This window comes from Pelodiscus sinensis, chromosome 2 (assembly GCF_052426305.1).
Source record: "Pelodiscus sinensis isolate ZL-2025 chromosome 2, ASM5242630v1, whole genome shotgun sequence".
Taxonomy (NCBI): domain Eukaryota; kingdom Metazoa; phylum Chordata; order Testudines; family Trionychidae; genus Pelodiscus; species Pelodiscus sinensis.
In genome coordinates, this window is record NC_143053.1 from 57998906 (window position 1) to 58020635 (window position 21730).

General features: G+C 43.5%; 1 protein-coding gene across 3 annotated transcripts in view; it reads left to right on the forward strand.

Annotated features, from left to right (window-relative positions):
* SLCO5A1 (solute carrier organic anion transporter family member 5A1) overlaps positions 1-21730 on the forward strand; it is an 88385-nt gene that overhangs the window by 58040 nt on the left and 8615 nt on the right. For all 3 annotated transcript variants that reach the window (XM_075920553.2, XM_075920556.2, XM_075920554.2), the window contains 5 exons: positions 505-669; positions 10477-10675; positions 15319-15478; positions 19446-19687; positions 21057-21121. In XM_075920553.2, the coding sequence (XP_075776668.2) occupies positions 505-669; positions 10477-10675; positions 15319-15478; positions 19446-19687; positions 21057-21121 (831 nt within the window). The remainder of the gene's footprint in view (positions 1-504; positions 670-10476; positions 10676-15318; positions 15479-19445; positions 19688-21056; positions 21122-21730) is intronic.

The window sequence follows — 21730 nt, forward strand, 5'->3', positions numbered from 1 at the left end:
ATCTACATGTGTTATCAACAACTATAGCTAAATATTATAACCTGCTGGTTATTTTTTTAAATTATGGCCCTGTCATCATGGATCCCAAATGTAATTTTTTTTTATTTAGGCAAAGTTACAGTAAAATGTTAACATACTACAAGTTGTAGATTGTTTCTAAATGAAAGAAACATTAAAGACATTCTAAAATAATTTAATACTATTGTTACTTTCCTGCTTTTTTGCTATTTCAGCACTACCATCCAAAGCTTCTATTGCTGCAAGCAGAAGTGTTCTGTGCAGGCCTGGAGTAGGCCTTAGAAGGGGGTACATTCAGATAGCAGAACAAAATGAAAGTATTTCCAATTCAAACTATACATGCACTTTTATTGTTTTGTTTCACTTTGCAAATATGGCTGAATGTTCAGAAACCATTATTTATAGTCCATCTCTAAGAAAGTCAGTTTGTTTTTGTTTTCCATTCATTATTTATAATATTTGTTTGTTGTTTTTGTCATTTTGTAGAGCTTCCGCAAGCAGCTGTCAGGATCTTAAGCAACATGACATTCCTTTTTGTGAGTTTGTCATACACAGCTGAGAGTGCCATTGTTACTGCTTTTATTACCTTCATTCCCAAGTTCATCGAGTCACAGTTTGGCATCCCAGCTTCCAATGCCAGCATCTACACTGGTAAGGCATTGCCATCAGCACCACATTGAGGGATCATGTGATGATTACCTGTTGTGTTCCCTCCCTCTGGAGCATCTGGTATTGGCTGCTGTGGGAAGACAGGATACCTTTGGTCTGACCCAGTATGGCCATTCTTATGTTCTTATGTAAAGGTTTATTATTCTCTGACTGCTAAAACAAAAGCAACAGAGGAAAAAAACCTGGCTTTCAAGTGATAATCTTACCAGCTAAATGATGTATAACTTTACTTTTTCTGATAGGAATTCCAGAAGTTCCTTGGGTGTCAGTTAAATGTGTTTAATAAAACATCAACCAAATATTATTGTTTTGTACAAGTGAAGAATTTGCCATTTTTAAGGTTATATTAAAGTTTTTTTGGGAGGGGAAAAAATAAGGGGCAATATTATCACACTCATAGATTTATAGACCTTAACGTCAGAAAGGACCACCATAATCATGTGCAAGTTGCAAAGAATCTGTCATTAGTTTAAAAGATCTCATAGTTTATTCTTATATTATTTATTATTAACATCTTAAAAGCTAAATTTACTTTATGCTCCTTAATCTTTACAATATTGCTTCCTTCCTTTCTTTCCAGTGACCATTCATGCCCTATGTATTCACCTTCCACCTTGACTATTGCAATCTTCTCCTTATTTATTTATTTATTTATTTATAACAGCCTTTCCACAGTCCCGCCCACCCACAATGTTACTACCAGAATCTTCTCTCTCATCACTTAAATTATGTACCTCTCTTTTTGGAGAGATTTCACCAGTTCACCATTGCAATGTGCATCCAGCTCAAACTTTTGTTCCTGTTTTAAAAGTCCTACTTTATACAGCCTGATTGGTAATTTGTTCCACGGAGAGTAGACTTTCATGCACTGGGGCTGTGTGTAGGTGTAGCAGGCCTCCTGTACAGAATAATTTACAGAACTGGGTTGCATTAGGTTGGCCCTGTTCTCCCTACTCTGCTGATAAAAGCAGTCTTGCTACTCCTCTTAGGCTATGTCTAGACTGCAGGCTTCTTTCGAAAGAGGCTATTTCGAAAGCATCTTTCGAAAGAGCCTCTTTCGAAAGATCGCGTCTAGACTGCAGGCGGATCTTTCGAAAGAGAAATCCGCTTTTTCGAAAGAGAGCACCCAGCGAGTCTGGATGCTCTCTTTCGAAGACGGCCTCTTTACATTGAAGAACGCCTTCTTTCGAAAGAGGAACTTTCGAAAGAAGGCGTTCTTCCTCGTAAATTGAGGTTTACCGCCATCGAAAGAAAAGCCGCGTTCTTTCGAAATAATTTCGAAAGAACGCGGCTTGAGTCTGGACGCAGGGGAAGTTTTTTCGGGAAAAGGCTACTTTTCCCGAAAAAACCCCTGAGTCTGGACACGGCCTTATTTACTTCTCTTAGAAACATCTTTGTGCTTTCGTCTGGGCTACGTTCTGCATTCCCATGCATGGAATGCCCTCCACAAACCTGTTCACCAACCCAGCTCTCTCCTCTTCTTCTTCAAATCCCTCCTAAAACTCATGTCTTCTGCATCGCCTCTCAGAACTGAGGGAAAGAAATACAACATTAAAAACATACGAAGTTATCAGGACATGTACATACCTCCCCAAGTAACAGGCCTCTTACATATCTCTGTGTGTAACAAAGCCCCTGGTTGAACTCATCTGTGGAACTGAACCTGGAGACGCTGGCTCTAAATGCATGATGCTCCACTGCAGAGATGGGAAACATTACTTGGGTCAGGGACCGATGAATTACAGAAAAAGCAGTCGGGGGCTGCACACTAGTGAGAAACAAACAAACAAACCCTCAGGCTATGTCTACACTACAAAGTTTTTTCAGAAAAATGGCTGGTTTTCTTAAAAAAACTTCACTTATGTGCACACTGCAATCGCGTTCTTTAGAAAAAAAAATCAAAAGAACAGAGGGGTTTTTCTGACATCGGTAAACCTCTTTCTATGAAAGAGAAGATAGGGAAGAGGGAGTTCTTTTGAAAGAAGAGGAAGAGGAAAAAGCACAGGTGCCCTAGTGGCCACTCCGTTCATAGCAATCACAGCTTAAATGTGAGATAGTGTCCGTTCAGTGTGGGTGCTATTTTTTGGAAAAGCAGATTGCTTTTTCAGTGCGCTTTGGCAGTGTGGACACTCTTTCAGAAGAAGTTTTTTCAAAAGATCTCTTCTGGAAAAACTTCTTCAGAAAGAAGCCTGAAGTCTAGACAGAGCCTCACTGATGTGGCCTCCAACTGAGAAGGAGAAAGACACTCCCCATGTTCCCCTCGCACACCAGAGGCTAGGGAGCCCCAGGCTAGTAGATTTTGTGTGCGCCATCCCTGCGGTGGGGCGACGGAGGGGCTGCAGCACCAGCATGGCTCCCCAATGCTGGAGGAGGAGACCTGAACCTTGGGAGCCGGATCCAGGCAACCGGGGGCCACATCCAGCCCCTTCTGTTTCTCACCCCTGCTCTACTGCTTCAGAGAAAAGGTCTGATCTGGTAACACACTTATAAACCTCTTATTTTATTCAGCCACCAGAGAGTGACTAAGGTCCACTATGCTGGTATAATATTCATCCTTTCTCCCCTGTTTTGGTTGGTAATTAACCCTGCCTTCTTTGACACACCATTATTAAAATGTCAGCCTTCCAGGACAGGGACCACATCTTTGAAAGGCATCCACCACTATTTTTGATACTCAGAAATAATGAAAAAAACAACAAATGGTCTGGTAGCACTTTATAGACTAACAAAACACATAGATGGTATCATGAGCTTTCGTGGGCACAGCCCATTTCTGCCTACAAAAGCTGATGATACCATCTATGTGTTTTGTTAGTCTATAAAGTGCTACCAGACCATTTGGTTTTTTTTTTTCCTGTAACAGAGTAACTCGGTGGTATCCCCTGAAGCTCCAAAAATAATGAAGAAATAATAACAGAAGAAGCAATAATAAACCCAGATCTTTCCCTGTATGGCCTATTGTGAATTTCTTCCAATATGCACTAGTTTTAGAAGGAAAACCTTTCCAGCTTTTCCCTTTCAGTATCTTTTCATTTCTGTAATCAGAAAAACTAATTCACTTAAAGGTAATTAATGTTCGTATTTTTTTTCAGGTTCTGACACAGTTCCAGTGTATCTCTTTCAGTGCAATATACATACACATTTCATAGTTCCTGAGATTCACAATGACTCTATGAAACTCATAGTCACGAATTATTATTGAAGCAAGGAGTTTAGCAAGATTTTTTTAAAAGGATGAAAATGGGAGGGACATAAATACCCAGGCTTCAGAACAGGTCAACTATTAACTTGAGAATGATAGGAAGAATCTTCCTTTATAGGCAAGCTACTCAATAATTGCCAATTTCAAGTTTTTTTTTTTTAAATCTGTCTTTGAAGCCCATGTTATTTGCCACTGAACTAGAAGGACTGTTCATCTGATCTGGTGTGGCAGTTCTTATGTTAGTAGAAAGCAATATGACAAAAAAAAATCCCTGCCATTATTTAAATACTTCTAACTTCAAGATAAATTATCTCCTTGCCTCCCCCCACTATACCCCTGTGGGTGAGTGAAGTACCAGTGGACTGACCATGCATTGTCACTCCAGTAGACGAGGGAGAGCTATAGGAGGAGAGAAAGCTATCTGGCTGCATGGATCCAGGAAAGGAAAGAAAATCTGAGTGGGAATCTTGGGTGTTTATCTAGTCTGGGATCCTGATAGACACAGTGGGAAGTAGCAGCAGTGGGAGTTCTCTGTAGAAGCCGGTGGAAAAGGGAGAGGCATCCTGCTCAGGGCATTAATTATATCTAATACATATGCTTGCAGTGATATAATACTGAGAGACAGAAGAGAGATGAGATAATACTTTTTTTATTGGACACTCCGTGGGTCAAAGGGACAAACTTTTGAGCTTCATAGAGCTCTTCTTCAGGTCTCCTGAACAAACACTTGGTTACCTGGTGAAAAGCTCTGTGTAGCTTTTGAAAACTTGTCCGTTCCACCAACAGAAATTGGTCCAATGAAAGATATTACTGACTTCATCTCTCATGAAAAATGTAATGGCAGATATGATTTTGGGGTATCTATTTCCTGCTGGTGGTTCTAGTGGTTACACAAACCACTAGAGAGTTTTGCTTTCATGGTTTATGGCACAGCTGGGAATCTTGATGGAATTATTGCTACATAACTCATTTTAGAGGCTGTATACACATAAGAATGAGTACCAATAGAACAGTCATGTCAGACAAAGTATGCAGAGTTTGGGAAATTCCAAAAAATTAGGACTCTATTGAGCCTTTGCTGGGTCCCGAGTATGCAACAGTGTATAGCTACACTGCCCCAGAGAAGATGCTTAGGGAGTAATTGTGATGCTCAGAAATTCACAATTCCTCACTTACTGCTATGCCAAGTAAGTAATTTTCTTTAGCTATTTAATAACATTTAATTGTTCTAGATTTCTTTTGAATGTAAAAAGAAAAAAGAAGATCTGGTGGTAGCCTGTGTACACTCTTATACCAGTGGTGCTTGTAAATTACTCGTACCATGAGTTCACAAGCTCTTCTAGCTTTAGCAGTAGTATAATTTGTAAATCATTTGAACCGAAATATCTATATTTCATCTGTGCACTTAGTTAGCTGTACACATATGTTCAGTGCATCTATGTTTGTGTGGCCAGCTGGAGATGTAAATAAGATTTTGCACAGTGCATTTTTTAATTGACAATTACAAACAGCCATTTTTGTTAAATTTCATTGTTTCTTTTCTTAAACAAAGCAAAGGCATTAGCCTTCAGCGAGGATTAAATCCATGCCAGATTTCAAGTTTTGAACTTGAGTTTCCTTTACTGTAGTCTTTTATTTAAAAAAATCTAAACGATTAGAATTTTTTAAACAGGAAAAATGTATTTTTTCCACCCACAGTGAACTAATAAAAAAACAAACAAACAAAAAAGAAAAAATCACACTTTAAGCTCTTAAACTTTCTAAAATCAAACAATAAAAATAAGTTGATTTAAGGGCAGAGGCTAAACTTGGAAAATTTCATCTCAGAAAATAAACTGATTTGGTAGATCATGTAATTGTGCAAACAAAAAAGTTTATAATTCAAATCATTTTTCAATCTAAACTGTTTTGCATTCACTATTAACTTCTGCTGTTCCTAAATATAGTAATCTATGGTAAACTAGTTCTACTTCTTTTTTAGAAAAGGTGGAATGTATAACTCACACAGGGCATGTCTATACAGCAGCATTATATTTGGAATAACTGACATTATTCTGAAATAACAAAATGCGTGTCTACATTACAAGCCTTTATTTTGAAATAATGTCAAGCTTGAGGACTTCTTTCTGCAACTCATGGTAACTCTCATTTCATGAGTAATAAGGGGAGTCGAAGGAAGACTGTTCTTCCTTTGATTTCCTGCTGCGTAGACAGCGCTAAAAACCAAATTAAACCATTTCAACTTAAGCTACACAAATGACAGCTAAAGTTGCGTAGCTTAATTCGACTTTAGCCCTGCTGTGTAGACGCACCCACAGAATTGATTTTGAAAATCTGTTTGCTACTTCCCATGGAAATGCAACACTAGTAGCAAATATTGCAAGGTTCTATTAGTAGCAGTTATGATCACCTTTTCTCCTATAGGAGAGCTTCAAGTGTGGCAGTATTCTGATAACGGCAAAAAAAGACAGAGCCCAAAATTTGCAGACTGAAAATTGATCTTGCCTTGGAGCATGATATACAGGAGCATATTTTGTGCACACACAAAAATTCCTATAAAATAAAGCTAAGTGCAGTATTCTGCCTTACTGTCAAATCTCAGTTTTGTTCCATTATATAACTTGTGAAAGTGAAAAGTGAATACGTCAATTAGTTGCACTTACCATACTTTGAAAGCTCCTCTGGAAAAGCCTATTGTAGTAATGGTTGTTTTATTTTGAGAGTTTATTACCTTCCATTTTACATATCTGTATGAATGAAAAAAAATGTAAGTATCAAGTTCTGCTTTACATAGGGGGCAAAATTGTATTCCAAGCTTCACACTATACTGAGCAACATGTAGAGGAAGCATATATGTGTTCTTTGAGTGAAGGGTTTGCAATTGTTTCCTGAGTGGGATGAATGGTGGAAAATGAGGTCGGGGGCAGGGGAAGACAAGCATTTTCCTTTACCCCTCAGCTCCTCTTCTAGGACCAAGGACAGGCTGGCCTAGAGTGGATGGGAGAGCAGCACCATTTTCTGTAATAACTGAAAAACTGTCCAGAAAGAGAATGCGAGGTCACTGAGTAAGGAATGGGTTAGAAGGAGGTAACTGGAAGAGTGAAAGTAATTTATAGGGAGTGGGGAAGGAGAAGGAAATGTGAGGGGATTTTTGTAGAAAGTTGGGTAAAGCAACAAGACAGACAGTACACAGGGCCAGATCCTTACTTGCTGTAAATTGATGTAGCTAAGGAATGATGCTTAAAGAGTGTTCCAAATTGTCTTGCTCTTCAGTTGTGTTTGTGTGCTACCTTCATATAGAATAAGTTTCTCAGATTGGGTACTGCCTAGTGGACTCAGTTAATCAAGTTACCGTTTCTCTATTTATCCTTTTGATAAATTGAGAGAAATGTTCAGAATGGGTGGCAGGGTTGAAACTGTTCTCCAATTCATATCCAATTGTTTTTTCTCATAGGAACTAACAACTCTGAAGTTGTTCCTGTAGAAGAGACATTCTCAGAACAGGTTAGATAGACATCTGTCAGGGATGGTGTAGACGGAGCTTGGTCCTGCCTTGAGGGCGGGGGGCTGGACTCGATGACCTCTCGAGGTCCCTTCCAGTCCTATTATTCTATGATAATATGATTCTTTTAGAAAATATTAAAGATATTAAAGCCCACTCTGTTGAGAGCCTGAGAGGTTTTTCTGATTTCAAAGAATAATTAAAATCTTAGGTTCATGGTTGGTAACAATGATTGTGGCACTTATTTATTAACATTCATTTTCACATTTCCAACCTCACATTTGTTACAGAGATTTCCTTCTGCCAGTGTTTGTGGGTAAAGCAGGGGAGGATGAAACTGTTCTATTATGATTGCAGCTATATTACAAAATGTTTTGCAATAGACTTTTTTTACAAGTTCTAATTCAAGAAAATAAGGAAGCCTATCATTATCTTTTCAGCCCCCTCTCAGTAGATACAACTGACTGAAAACTCCTAAATTCATGGGTGAGGGGTGAAGGCCCAGCTCGGGAAGGCAAGCCAGAGGCCCTGCCCCTTCCACAACCTCCCAAACTGTGAAGTCAAGACTGTCCCCCACCCCAGGTTACTGCCCCCAATTCCAGCAGGTGGTTGGCCCTACCTTTCCCAGGTGGACAGAGTGCCTGGGGCAGCCATGCAGCAGCCCAATCCTTCCTGGCTGGCCAGACAGTTCATCAGCCACTCTGTGGCCCCAGCCCTCCTGGGCCCCCAGCTGGCAAAGCGTAGGCAGTTTTGGGAAGGCAATGCCTTCCCTTGCCTATGTAACCCACCACCTATGTCTAAATTCATATTTGATGCTGAATGAATCTCTGTGAACAAGACCATCACTTAAAGATCCACAGAAAGCAGCAATGAGCTGTAAAAGCCAGGCGAATCCAGGAAAAACAGGACGTTTGCATGGTTTAGCAACTCCACAGGGCATTAGGAGACCGAGCTAGCCTGTGGCCCTATCACAACTCTACCAACTGATGTTCAAAGTCACAGCTCTTCATTTAAAAATGTGTCAGGGCTTAAAGTTTATTGTGTTCCAAGTTTTAAGTGCCAAGTCTTTCAAGTGGTTGAATACCAAAGACCAGATTTGGATATGTTCACTCGCACAGCATGCTGTTAAAAATCAATGCGACCACTCATAAAACATGGTATTGCACAACATGATTAAAGATACCAGAATCTTGATGTCAGCTGGTTAGTATCTATGACTATAAAAGTTTACAGAGCTCTTAGAAAAAAGACTTATTAGGTTGTCAGAACTTAGTAAGCTTCTGAAGTTTGGTCCTACACTGGAGGTTTAGGTTAGTACAGGTTGAACCTCTCTAGTCCAGCACCCTTGGGACCTGACCAGTTCCGAACCAGAGAATTTTCCAGACCGTGGGAGGTCAATATTGTCTAGCAGCGTTACTAACACGTCCACTCTTAGAAGACATTTAGGGGTAAATTATAGCTAAATAACAGCACAGAACACTGCGGGCTAGGACTGGTGCTCTAAACAAACTTTATGGGACTGTGAGAAACTTGGCCACGCCCATGAAAAGTGGACATCTGGCTAAGTAAAAATCATTCTGAACGACAGATGTTTTCGGACCAGAGTTCTGTACTAGAGAGGTTCAGCCTGTACATGTATTTTACTGGGACTCACCATGGAAGTAAGAAAAGCATTACTCCAACATTTGAACTAATTCTTTGGAATTTCATTAATTTAAACTGGACCAATCTGCATTACCCCTTGTGATGTTTAGAGGACTACACCGAGGAGTAAGAGGTCTGTCACCTTTGTCATCTTTGTGCTGAACAGCTGTGTTTTGATTCTTTGACACTAGTAGCCAGCCCACAAGCCTAAGGTCTTCCCCGGCTCTCATCAGCCTACCTATTTCTTGCCAGGTGACATCATGAGCCCTTTTGGTCCTGAGTCTCCTTCTTCCCTGAGATCTCAAGCACCAGACAGTTGGAACATTCCCTTCTGGTTCATCACTTGCAAATGTTTGGAACCAGCCCACTTTGGCATACACATGCTGCTCAGCTTGCACACCAGAGCTGTTGTAAGGTTAAAAATAAACCACAAAGTGTACCTAATAGGAAATCAGAGATTCAAAGATAAAACATTAAGGGAAGGCAGACATACAAATCACACAGAAAATAACCAGACACAACCAGTAGGCTTTACAGTTCTGTACGAGATAGCATCCCTTTTCTAATACAAGTTATTTATTCCCTTTGAACAGCTTCTTAGTATCTCCTCAGCTGTAGTTGAGATCCGGTGCTTATGGATAGCGTCCTGCCAGTTTATTAAAGACAAACCTTAGTTCTAGCCTGTTTTTAAAAGGATTTTCTTCACCTCCAGCCCCACCTCTTGATCTGGCATGGTGACCAATGTTTATTGGTAGTGCAGAAATCCCCTCTTAACCTGATAGCCAGAAAGTCTAAATATTTTCCCATCAATGCTAATGGTCCATCATTGTATTTTCCTGCACTGGACAATGGAGCATTGCTTCAGTCCAGTTTTGTGTAAGCACCTGGGTTCAGAGGTGCCTCTTCACAATTAACTGTCCCCTGTCCTGCCGTGAGGTGTAATTGACATATTAGTTTAGATTATGAGCACAGTTTTTGTATGCACAAATACCTAGGTTCATAACCACAGTCTGTCTCCCTATCTCCTAATGACAATCAAGTTCAAAGCACTACGAGCTTACTCTCTATATTTTTATAATACAATGATACAGTATGCAATCAGTTGGCTTAACTGCTCATTTTTGGGAGTTTAAAAGCTTCTGTTCTCCTGGTGGGTGACTCTCTTTGTCACACCCATCACAACCCTAAAATGAATACAAATCACAGTTTCTGCTTGTATATGCAATATTTCCTTTTCTGCTGCCGGGAAAGTCATAAGGAAGATTTATTTAATCCTTTGACATCAGTCCAGAGCTCTAAAAATTCTGACTCAGTTTGCTGGCAGAGAGTCAGTGAGGACCATCTTATGGAATTTGTCATAATCACATTTAGTGGGTAAAACCAGTATTTATTTTCAAGTCTCTTTCCACAGTTATCTTACATTTCGCTTTCCTCCACACAGGTGTGATTATTGTCCCAAGTGCTGGTGTTGGCATTGTGCTAGGTGGCTACATTATAAAAAAACTCAAACTTGGTGCAAGAGAGTCTGCAAAGCTGGCTATGATCTGCAGTGGCGTGTCTTTGTTGTGCTTTTCAACGCTTTTCATTGTTGGATGTGAAAGCATTAATTTAGGGGGTATAAATATACCATACACTACCGGGTAAGTGTCTTTGTATCAATGACTGCAATGCCAGCTATTTGCAAAAACCTGTGAGAAATTTAGCTGTTTTATTTTATTTTATTTTATTTTATTTTATTTTATTTTATTTTATTTTAAAATGAGCTATTTTTTGAAGTCCATTACTTAAACAAGAACTCAGTGAATATAGTCAGATAAATACATCATTTAACTGTATGATCTTGTCTGAGCATGAAGGGGATAGGTGTTTGAACTTATTTGGCATGATAGCAAACCTACTCAAATATCTTGGGTTTGAAAGTTCAGTTTTAAACTAGTGGGTTTGTGTTCCATGTGGAGACACAATGAAGAAAGCAGAATAGGAAGAGAGAAAACTCTCACATAAAAAAATGGGGTAAGAGAGGGAACAGAGAGTAGTCCAGATGCAAATCAGAGGGTACGGTTACACTGCCGCTTTTTTTGTTCTCTTGTCGGAAGAGGCTTTTCCAAAATTTGGCCTAGCTAGATGGGCCAAATGTCAGAAACCCCCCTATTTCAGAAGCCCCCTTATTTCTCGGGGAAGTAGGAATATTGGGGCTTCTGAAAGAGCACGTTTGCTCTTCTGCAAAAAAGTGGAAGAGCAAATGTATTTTCTGGACACAGAACAGTTCGGTATCCTGGAAAAACTGTTTAGTGTAGCCATACCCAGAGAGGGAAACTGTGAGAAAAGGAAGAGAGGAAAAAAAATCAAATAAGAAAATAAATACTGGATCCGTCTTCTTGTGGTGTTATGTGTCTGCTTTATACTTCATTGTCAGCAGAATGCAGACATAGAGCTAGGGAAACCAGACCCTGAAGACTCCTCCGTTGTAAGCTGGCCTGGTATCTCCTGTGCTAAAGCCCTCCTGGATGTGACTCAGAGAGGTGTGGCCTAGTGCTGAGGGTCAGGCTGTAGAGTGAAATGATGTTTGGGATGTGCTGCAGCGTAATGTTGTTGGGCTGAAGAAGCAGGAAATGGGGACAGAAACTGTAGGTATATTATTTATTAAGGAAGGGGTTGCAGCGATTATCTGTTGTCAGCTGAAATGCCGTGACACCCTCTGGAAGTAAAATGAACCTAAAATTGCCTTGAATATGATTTGTTCATATTATGCAAATTAGGCACGGGATATTTAAATTCCTGACTCATTTGCAATGTCTACCTGCCTAATCTTCATCCCTCTGCCGACAGAGGGATGCAGTCTAGACATAGCCTAAGGGTCCCACATCTTCCCTAACCTTCTTGTTGCTAACATAGCTGTAGAAACCCTTCTTACTATCTTTTACGTCCCTTGCTAGCTGCAACTCCAATTGTGCTTTGGTCTTCCTGATTACACACCTCTATGCTTGAGCAGTGTTTTTAATAGTTTATAAAGATTTCACTTTTTAAATATCAATGTCTGCTGTCATTAAATAATTGCCTGATCCCCAGTAATTCCCCACAACTGTAAAAATCGTAAGTAGATAAAAATAAATAAATACTCAGAACCCATCATTTTATGTACCTGTGAAAATGGAAATAAAAATCTACAGTAATGCTTAAAGGTCAATATTATCCATCACAACAGTTTATTAACAATGATTTCTTCCAAGACTGCATATACCTCATGAAAGATGACCAATGGAATATGTTGAGATGAGTGACATCAACTGCCATATAATAGACATCCTTAGTGACAGTAATAAGCCATTAACAATATAGTTAAAGGGAAATTTTAGGCAGAGCCCAATTCTGTAATAAACTCTTTAGAAAAAAGTAAATTTGTTGAGGTAGTTTTCATGTGCCCGTCTCTGCCCTCCCACCCTCAATGCCCTTGCACTTAGCTCATACCACTCCCTGTTCATTTACCACACTCTGCCTTTATGCTATTTAGGAGAAATGGACCTTCTGCCCGAATTTAGCTGCCTGCTCCCGTAATAGAACCATGCTAATTCTCCCCTTCTCACCCACTGACAGGAGGAGTCTCCTCTTAGTGCCTTGGTCAAAAAGCCAATAATCTGTAAATTGTTATGTATGAGCAAGTGAAATAAGTTTGTTGGCATAAAGCATTCGCTTAAACTCTCAGTATTGCAGAGCCAGATGAAATTTACAAATCAAACTTAGGGTACGTATACACTAGCCCCCTAGATCAATCTAGGGAGGCTAATGAGGGCGACTGGAATTGCAAATCAAGCCCGGGATTTAAATATCATTGCAGGAGGCATACCAGCTAATTGGAGTTAGGGCTTTAAATCAGAATCCTGTTTCACTGCCACATATAGATGCGGGCAGTTACTTTGGGCTAGTCAATTTCTAAAATGGCGACTGGCTGGGAACATGCAAATCAAGCGCAGGATATTTAAATCCTGGGCTTGATTTGCAATTCCGGTCACCCTCATTAGCCTCCCTAGATCGATCTAGGGGGCTAGTGTATAAGTACCCTTAGAGAATCACAGGAAGCAATTAGCCAATACCTTCAATGCTGCATCCTCTGTTCTTCCATTAGTTAAATGAATTCAGCAATATGGAAAGCCTAGAAAGTTCAATCGAAATACAGATGTAAATATAATGTTCTTCACTAAAAAAAACAACCTATCACCATTGTAAAAGGGCGATATACTGAAAACAGGAAATAACAATATCTCAGTTACCTGCAGTTGTGAGGTTCTCCTCAACCCCAACCTTGACACCTGCACCCCCCCAACACACCCATAGCCTCTGCCCTGAGCCCCTCCTCACCCACAAATCCTGACTCCTGCAACCCCCTATGCCCCCAGTCTCTGCCCTGAAGGACCAAGCAACACAGGGTAACCCTTCTACTGTCTCATACTTTCCTATTAATAAGGACGAAGGGGGTCGTAAGGGTCTGTTCCTTTTATCTTCTGTGATAGCTCTTCCAAGAGGTGTCTAATTTAAACTTGGATGACATAGGCTGTTTACCCTGTGTTTAAGAACATCCTCCTATGCAGATTTCACCTTTTTATTCAAGTCTGGTGTTTTAAACTTTGTTTCTCTATACTCACTGTTTATGATCCAGTTTACACCGTTGCTTTCATTCAGTGATTTCTGGGACTCATCTTGTAGCGCTATTGTCATTTTGTAATTTCTTTGTATCACACACCATGCCTTCATCTTGCCCAAGAACATTAGACACATGCTGTTGACACAAGAGCATTACTTCATAATACAAAATAACATATTGTTGCATTGACTGATGACCGTCTCTTGGCAATTAATGAAGACCAGCTATTCATGTTGATATGAATAGATCCCCCAGCTGCTTTCATTCCAGTCAGTGTTGGATTGCAGTCCCTGCTGGGAGTGGATGGAGCCAGACTTCAGTGGGTTTGTTCCTTTGCGGCTTACAGATGGTAGTGTTGGGCACTTGCTTTTCTACCTTGAGAGTTCTCGTAGGCTACTAGAATGATCCTATTTTATTTTTCCTTCCTAAGACAGTTAATAACTAGATGTGGGTTGAAGCATTTTCAGCATGCTGGAAAACCCCAGTTTTATAGCTCTATCTTGCCCAATGCAGAATATGGCCACGTGTCTTTCTCATGATTTGGGTCACAGTGAGATATGGATGACTAAGACTCCATCTGTATAAGACTGGGGTGATTATGGTGGCTGAGGGAGCAACAGGAAGAGTTGGAGGAGGCGGTAGCAGCCCCTACTCTAATGGTATTTGGCCATCAGTGGTAACCACAGTTGGCATTTTGGTAGGGTCTACATGTAAATAATCCAACAGCAGTGTTAACTTGGGCTGCTTTTTGTGTTTCCGTTTGGCTGAGAGGCTGCAATCTTTCCTTTCAGATGGGAGCTGCGTTCGTGCAGTTTGTGCCTCGATCACCCTTAGAAAGGGCTGCAGCGATGGACTTTCTACTTTAAATCCATTTAGAAGCTAAAGCTTATGTACAGTGGGATAGCTTGCTTTGCTTAGTGTCGTCTCCTGCCATGAGCATGTGACGCCAGTGCTCTGGGACCTGCACTCTCTGCCTATTGGCTTCAGACTGGAATTTAAGGCATTGGTTCTGATATTTAAAAATCTGAATGGCTTGGGACCCATCTATCAAAGACTGTCTGTCTTCCTGTGCCATTCTGCTGTAGCTCTGATTGGCTGACGCTTCTGTAACCAATAAGAGAGGTTGCTGCTGGCACTATGCTCCCTGTGTGTTCCTCAGCTCTGGCATTCTCTCCTTTCCCATTGAACCCTCCCCCTCCCAAATTTGTTGACCTTCAAGCCCACAGCAAAATCCTTCATGTAAGGCAGGTTTGAGGGGTCAGGGAGTTGAGGCTCTTTGGGGAACATGCTGGGTTGGGAAATTTAAGATTTACTTGGGTCCTGCAATGGGATTGGGGCTACTGTGTAGCACTGCAGGGCAAAATATAACTAATCATTAGTTTCTGAATGGTGGGTGCTATCAGGGGGAGATGTGCTCTTTCAGTTTTGTAAGGATTTTTTGCATTGCACATTTCATTTAAAGTCACTGAAGCCTAAAGAGCAGCATTGGCATGCTTTTATGTTACTCACATCCAAATAAATAACTAATCTTTGCAACCTTTTTAATACTAAAATCACTAAATAACTACAGACAAATTGAAAGGGGTAATTTCTCTGCACATATTTAACATGCTATTCTAATGTAATCTCTTTTCCTCTCCTCAGTCCTACACTCACTATGGCACATAGAAATCTGACAGGCAGCTGTAATGTTAACTGTGGATGTAAAATTCATGAGTACGAGCCCGTTTGTGGATCAGACGGAATAACATACTTCAATCCATGTCTGGCTGGCTGTATCGGTGCTGGAAATCATAGCACTGGGGTGAGTGTGTAATACTATGGGGCCAAAGCTCAGCAGATCTGGGCTGAGTGGATGGATACAGAAAGGGGAAGTGTACTAGCTCCCAGGCACACTTCTTCCTTCTTCTCAGCTTCAGAGAGTCTCATCCACAAGTGCCCCCTGTGCATGAATTTCTCTGTGTTTCAAAATGATAGGAGCACCGATTGTCCATGACATTATCCCAGCCTGCAGCAATGTTGGAATTTTGAGCGTGAGTTAATGCCAATTATATCAAAAATAACTCACACTGAGTGAACCTCCACCAACCAAAGGGCTGCTTTGGAAACGGTCATGAGACCACTGCAGTTGTAGGAATTGTACTCCACTGTAGCAGGGGAGCTGGATTTGCAGCACGAGCACAGTGTTAGATGGGCTGGGCCTTGCTCATGTCCTACATTTTCTGGGTTGGAAATACTGAATCTCTTCTGCTCTGTCTCCTGCAACTGTCCCTGACCTGTCGCTTTCCTGCTGCTGGCTTCGTGTCCCAGCTCCATTTTCCTTGCCACATAGTACCCATCTCGTCTCCTCAGGCTTGTCATCCCCGCCCTGGTCTCCTTGCCCAGCTACCAAAGGGGTAGCCGTGTTAGTCTGAATCTGCAAAAGACTGTGAATGGCTCGCTAACTACAAAAGCAGCTTCTGCTCTCTTGGAATTCACACCTCCAGATCAGCTGCTAGAAGTGGGCCTCATCCACCTTGATTGGATCCACCTCGTCATCTCCAGCCTGATCCTGGCCTGCATATTTATACCTGCCTCTGGAAATTTCCACTACATGCTTCTGACGAAGTGGGTCTTTGCCCACGAAAGCTTATGCTCCTACACTTCAGTTAGTCTATAAGGTGCCACAGGACTCCTCGTCGCTTTTGCCCAGCTAGGCTCAGTTCTCCTCTCCCTTATCTGCTTAACCGTGTACTGGCTCCCAGTCTTCATCTCTTCCTAAGTCTTCCTCCGTCTCCTCCCTGTCTCTCTGCTGCAACCTTTCCCTCCCTAGCTTCTTGTGCTAGGCTCTTTACCCAGCTACTCCCTTTACTGCCTGTGCACCCCTACTCCTTGTAAAATCTGTGTACATCCCACCCCACACTGGTTCCCAGTCCCAGTCTCCAGCCTCCTCATTTTCACTATCCTTCATTTCCCTGACCAGCTTCCCATCCCAGACCTTCTTCTTCAAACCCTGGCCCCCACTCGTAGTATCCTTGCCCACCCAGTCCAGCTTCTTGCCCCACTCCATCCAATGACACCAGACTCCTTGTTCCAAACTACATATACCCTTTCCCCCGTCTGGTTTTGGTCCCCTCTGCATTCAGAACAGACAGTTTCCTGCTCCGCACTGCCTGTGTGCCAGCGGGGGGTAGGATGGGCACTGAGAGCACATTACAGGCAGTCCCCGACTTACACTGATACGACTTATGTCGGATCCGCACTTACGAACGGGGCTTTTCTCGCCCCGGAGCTCGCGGGAGGCGGGACCGCCCAGAGCGCAGCGGTCCCACCACCGCATCCTCCGGGGCGAGAAAAGCTGCTCCGGGTCTTCCTGGTGTGCTGGGGGAGACTCCCCAGCACAGCAGGGAGACCCGAGCAAAGCCGCACAGGCGGCGGACCCCGCTGCCCGTGCGGCTTTGCTCCTTTGCCCCGGAGCAAAGCCGCACAGGCGGCGGGGTTCCCCGCCTCTGCGGCTTTGCTCCGGGGCAAAGCCGCATGGGCAGCGGGGTCCCGCCGCCTGTGCGGCTTTGCTCGGGTCTCCCTGATGTGCTGGGAGGGCACTCCCCCCCAGCACAGCAGGGAGACAGGAGCAAAGCCGCAGAGGCGGGGGACCCCGCCGCCTGTGCGGCTTTGCTCCGGGGCAAAGGAGCAAAGCTGCATTGGCAGCGGGGTCCCGCTGCCTGTGCGGCTTTGCTTGGGTCTCCCTGCTGTGCTGGGGGGGGAGGAAGCGCAGCTAGTGCGCCCCCCCCCCCAGCAGACCAGGCTTTTGTTGCGGGACGCCTGGGGTAGAGCAGCTGGGGTGCTGCCGGATTGGTCCTGCGGGGACCTACCCGGCAGCGCCCCAGCTGTTCTGTCCCAGGAGTCCAGATTCAGCCACTGTTGAAACTGATCAGCAGCTGATTCCAGGAAGCCAGGGGCAGAGCAACTCTGTCTAGGGCTTCCTGTAGTCAGCCCCTGATCAGTTTCAGCAGCGGCTGAATCTGGAGCCAGTTCCAACTTACATACAAATTCAACTTAAGAACAAACCTACAGTCCCTATCTTGTACGTAACCCGGGGACTGCCTGTACTAGTGCCTGGTGCCAGCCCAAAGTAGCCAGAGCAGCAAGGACAGGGAAAGCCAAACTTTAGCCCTTTAGCCCAGGACTGAAAACTGCTCAGTCAGTCTGTGGGGAAGGCAACTGTGAGGGGACGTGGAGTTGTCAATGAAGAAATACTCCTCCGAGATTGGTCAGCTGTGATTTTGAAGTGCATACTGAAATTTTTCAGATCCTAAGAACTGGGCCAGAGGAGGAAAGATTTTTACTAGGAGGTCAGATGACACACCCTGACACAAAAGCCACGTCCCTACCTCATTCCCAATCCCATCTTCAAAAGCTAGGAAGGCACTAGAACTGTTCCGAGAAAAGATCACAGGAATGTTTAACTTGAGCCACCCATAACCCCTCGCCTCATTCTCAGAAAAGATTGAACCACTGGCCTGAATTAGAAACAAAATCCAGCCTAAAGCAGACCACATGGAAAATTTCAGTACAGAGGGTTAAAGTTTGGCAATGTTAGAAGTGACTGATGGGAAGTGTCAAGCAAACTTAATAGTATAGGTTGGACCTCCCTAGTCCAGTTCTCTCAGGGTATGTCTACACTACCCCGCTAGTTCGAACTAGCGGGGTAATGTAGGCATACCACACTTGCAAATGAAGCCCGGGATTTGAATTTCCCGGGCTTCATTTGCATAAGCGGGGAGCTGCCATTTTTAAAACCCCGCTGGTTCGAACCCCGTGCAGTGCGGCTACACGGGGCTAAAACTAGGTAGTTCGGACTAGGCTTCCTATTCCGAACTACCGGTACACCTCGTGGAGTACCTAGTTCGAGCCCCGTGTAGCCGCGCTGCACGGGGTTCGAACCAGCGGGGTTTTAAAAATGGCGGCTCCCCGCTTATGCAAATGAAGCCCGGGAAATTCAAATCCCGGGCTTCATTTGCAAGTGCGGTATGCCTACATTACCCTCCTAGTTCGAACTAGGAGGGTAGTGTAGACATACCCTCAGAGTTTTCTGGGCCAAGGAAGATCTTGGGGGAGGTGAAGCACCAGCCTCTCTGCTGGGCTCCTTTCCCCAGTTACCTGGCTCCGCTGCCCTCGGTTCCCCTGGCTCCAGCCATCCTGCAGGCTCCACAGTCCCGCGAACTCCTGTGGCGGACCTGTGGGTGCTTGCAGCCCTGCCAGCTGTGGGCTCTGAAGCTTCTCCCCCTTCCTGGCTCTACATCTGCCTTCTCCCCTGCCGCACTGCAGACTCTGGTGGCCCCTGTGTCTTCCCAGCCCCATCAACTGTGGGCTCAGAGATCCCCTCCCCCTGCAATCTAGACTCCAGCAGCCCCGCTGCCTTCCTGGCCCACTGCAAGTTCTGCTGCCCCTGCCACATCCCCCATGGACTCCAGTGCCCCCACCGGCTTCCCAGCCCATCCGGCTGTAGGTTCTGGTGTCTTGAGGGCTCTGCTGCTGTGTTGGCCGGCTGTGCTCCCAACTGCCAGCCACCTCTGTGCGGGGGCTCTCTAGTCCAGCAACATCCATGGTCCAAAGGGATGTTGCTGGACCAGAGAGTCCTGGACAACAGAGGTTCATCTGTAGGGACATTAAGTGGTAGTTTTTCACTACAGAGGTTAAAAATATCTATGTGGTAAATATGACACATGGTCTTTGTTGAAGAGACAAAAAAATCACAATATTTGATGTTTCTCCTCTTTTGCTTTTCTCAGGTAAGAAATTATACTGAATGTGCCTGTGTCCAAAGCCGCCAAGTTATCACACCACCAACTGTGGGACAACGCGGTCAGCTCAGGGTGGTTATTGTCAAGACATACCTGAATGAGAATGGCTATGCTGTGTCTGGGAAGTGTGATCGGACTTGCAGTACACTTATCCCATTCCTAATATTTCTTTTCATAGTTACCCTTATAACAGCATGTGCTCAGCCATCAGCAATTATAGTGACACTCAGGTAAGAATCTAGATATCTTTATTACCAAATCATGATAGTGTTTGTATCACATAAGCGGGATGGTTAGCCAGACCCACAGCGGGAGGGTATAATGTAGTGCAACACTGTTGAAATCAATGGAATTATGCTAATTAACATTTGTTAAAGATTTGATCTCTTATATTTATACCCATAACGAGGGCCCTACCAAATTCAGGGTCCATTTTGGTCAATTTCACAATCATAGGGTTTTAAAAATAATCAGTTTCACAGTTTTAGATGTTTGCATCTGAAATTTTGTTTGTTGTAATGGTGCAGATCCCAACCTAAAATAGGGTGAGAGGTCACAAAGCAATTGTAGGGGGATTGCAACTTTTACTTCCATGCTGCTGCTGGCAAAGTGCCCAGCTCTAAAGACAGCACCACTGCTAGCCGCAGCACAAAAGTGAGGGTCACAGGGAATGGGGATTTGTTATTTGAAGAGCAGATCCGGCCTTATGGTCAGGAGTGCTGTGACTGGTCCCCCCTGCCAGCCAGCCCAAAGACTCTTTAACCTCCAAGTGCTGGGCCTGGAGATGAGGAGGCCAGGGCTGAGGGCACCCCAACCAGAAACTCCTACTGTGCCCCAGAGTCCCCTAGCTGCTACTCCCGATGGTGCTGGGGAGGGGTGGGACTTCCTCTTTCCTGCATGAGCTGCTCTTGAGGGAGGGAGGATGCTGCTGCTTTCAGACCCACTTCTGGGAATCTCCCCCAGCTGCAGGAAGCTCCTCAGCTTCACTGCCTTCAGAGGTGGGCCCTCAGCCAGTAGCCACAGGACTTTCTGCAGCTGGGGGACGTTCCCAGAGATGGGTCTGACCCAGCCCCAGGAGCAGCCCGTGCAGAAGAAGAAGTCCTGTTCTTCCCGAACCTGACTGGGTCTAGCAGCTGAAGACTGGCACATGGCAGGACACCTTGACTAAGGCGCCCCCATTCCATGGGCGACAGTTATAATAGACCAGGTAGGGCTACCAGGTATCTGTTTTTTTACCAGAGCCTGTTAAAAATATGGTAGCTGACACAGTGAAGCTAAGGCAGGTTCCCTACCTGGCTTGGCTTTGCACAGCTCCTGAAAGCAGCCAGCAGCAGCTCCTGATAGAAGCAGCCATAGGGCTCCGCATGCTGCTCCCACCCCATTTGTCTGCTCTGAAGCTCCCATTGGCTGGGAACCATGACCAGTGGAAGCTGCAAGTGCAGTGCCTATATAGGGCAGAATGCAGAGCTGCTTGACTGTGTTTGTGCTTAGGAGCCAAAGGGGAGGACATCCGGAGACACCCAGGACTGTACAGGCAAAACAAACTGAAAAGACTACGTGTTGAGACTGTTTTCAGAAGATGTTCTCTTTCCCTGCTAGGTCTGTGGAAGATGGTGAGCGGCCTTTTGCACTAGGAATGCAATTTGTTTTATTACGAACTCTTGGTAAGTCCTATGGCAAATGTAAGTAGTAACAGCTCTCTGAACACCATTCTCAAACGCCTCACAAAATTCTCCATAAATAAATCTTCTATAAAAGTAGCGAAATTCCACCAGTGAATAGCAGCCTGAGACTAGAATCACCATTGAACCTAGCAACTGAGCAGTTATTTGATATTCATGTATTGGATTTTTTACACCACATTTGTTTCTATAAACCACATTGTACTGTAGTGGCCAACCAGCAACACGGAGACAAAGAGACCTACATTGACAGAATAAAAGGGCCTGGGTTTGGTCATTTTTAACAGTAATTTTCTACTAGTAATTTTAAACTTCCATCTCTTCAACGCTTGCCCAAAGTAGCAGTTTAGATTTGTAACACATTGGAGAGGATATATTTTTAATTGGGAATTTCAGCAGTTCCCTTTGTTCAGCAGCCTTTTCTTTCTGTTACTTTGTTCCTCATCTTTCCTATATAAATTTATTAGCTAAATAGTGCAACTAGTTGGAACTTTTCCACCAAAACTTTTCTTATATGAAAACTAGCTCATTTTCTATCCAAAAATTTCAATGCTTGTTCAGTAAACATTTTTTAAAAATTAGTTTGCATTG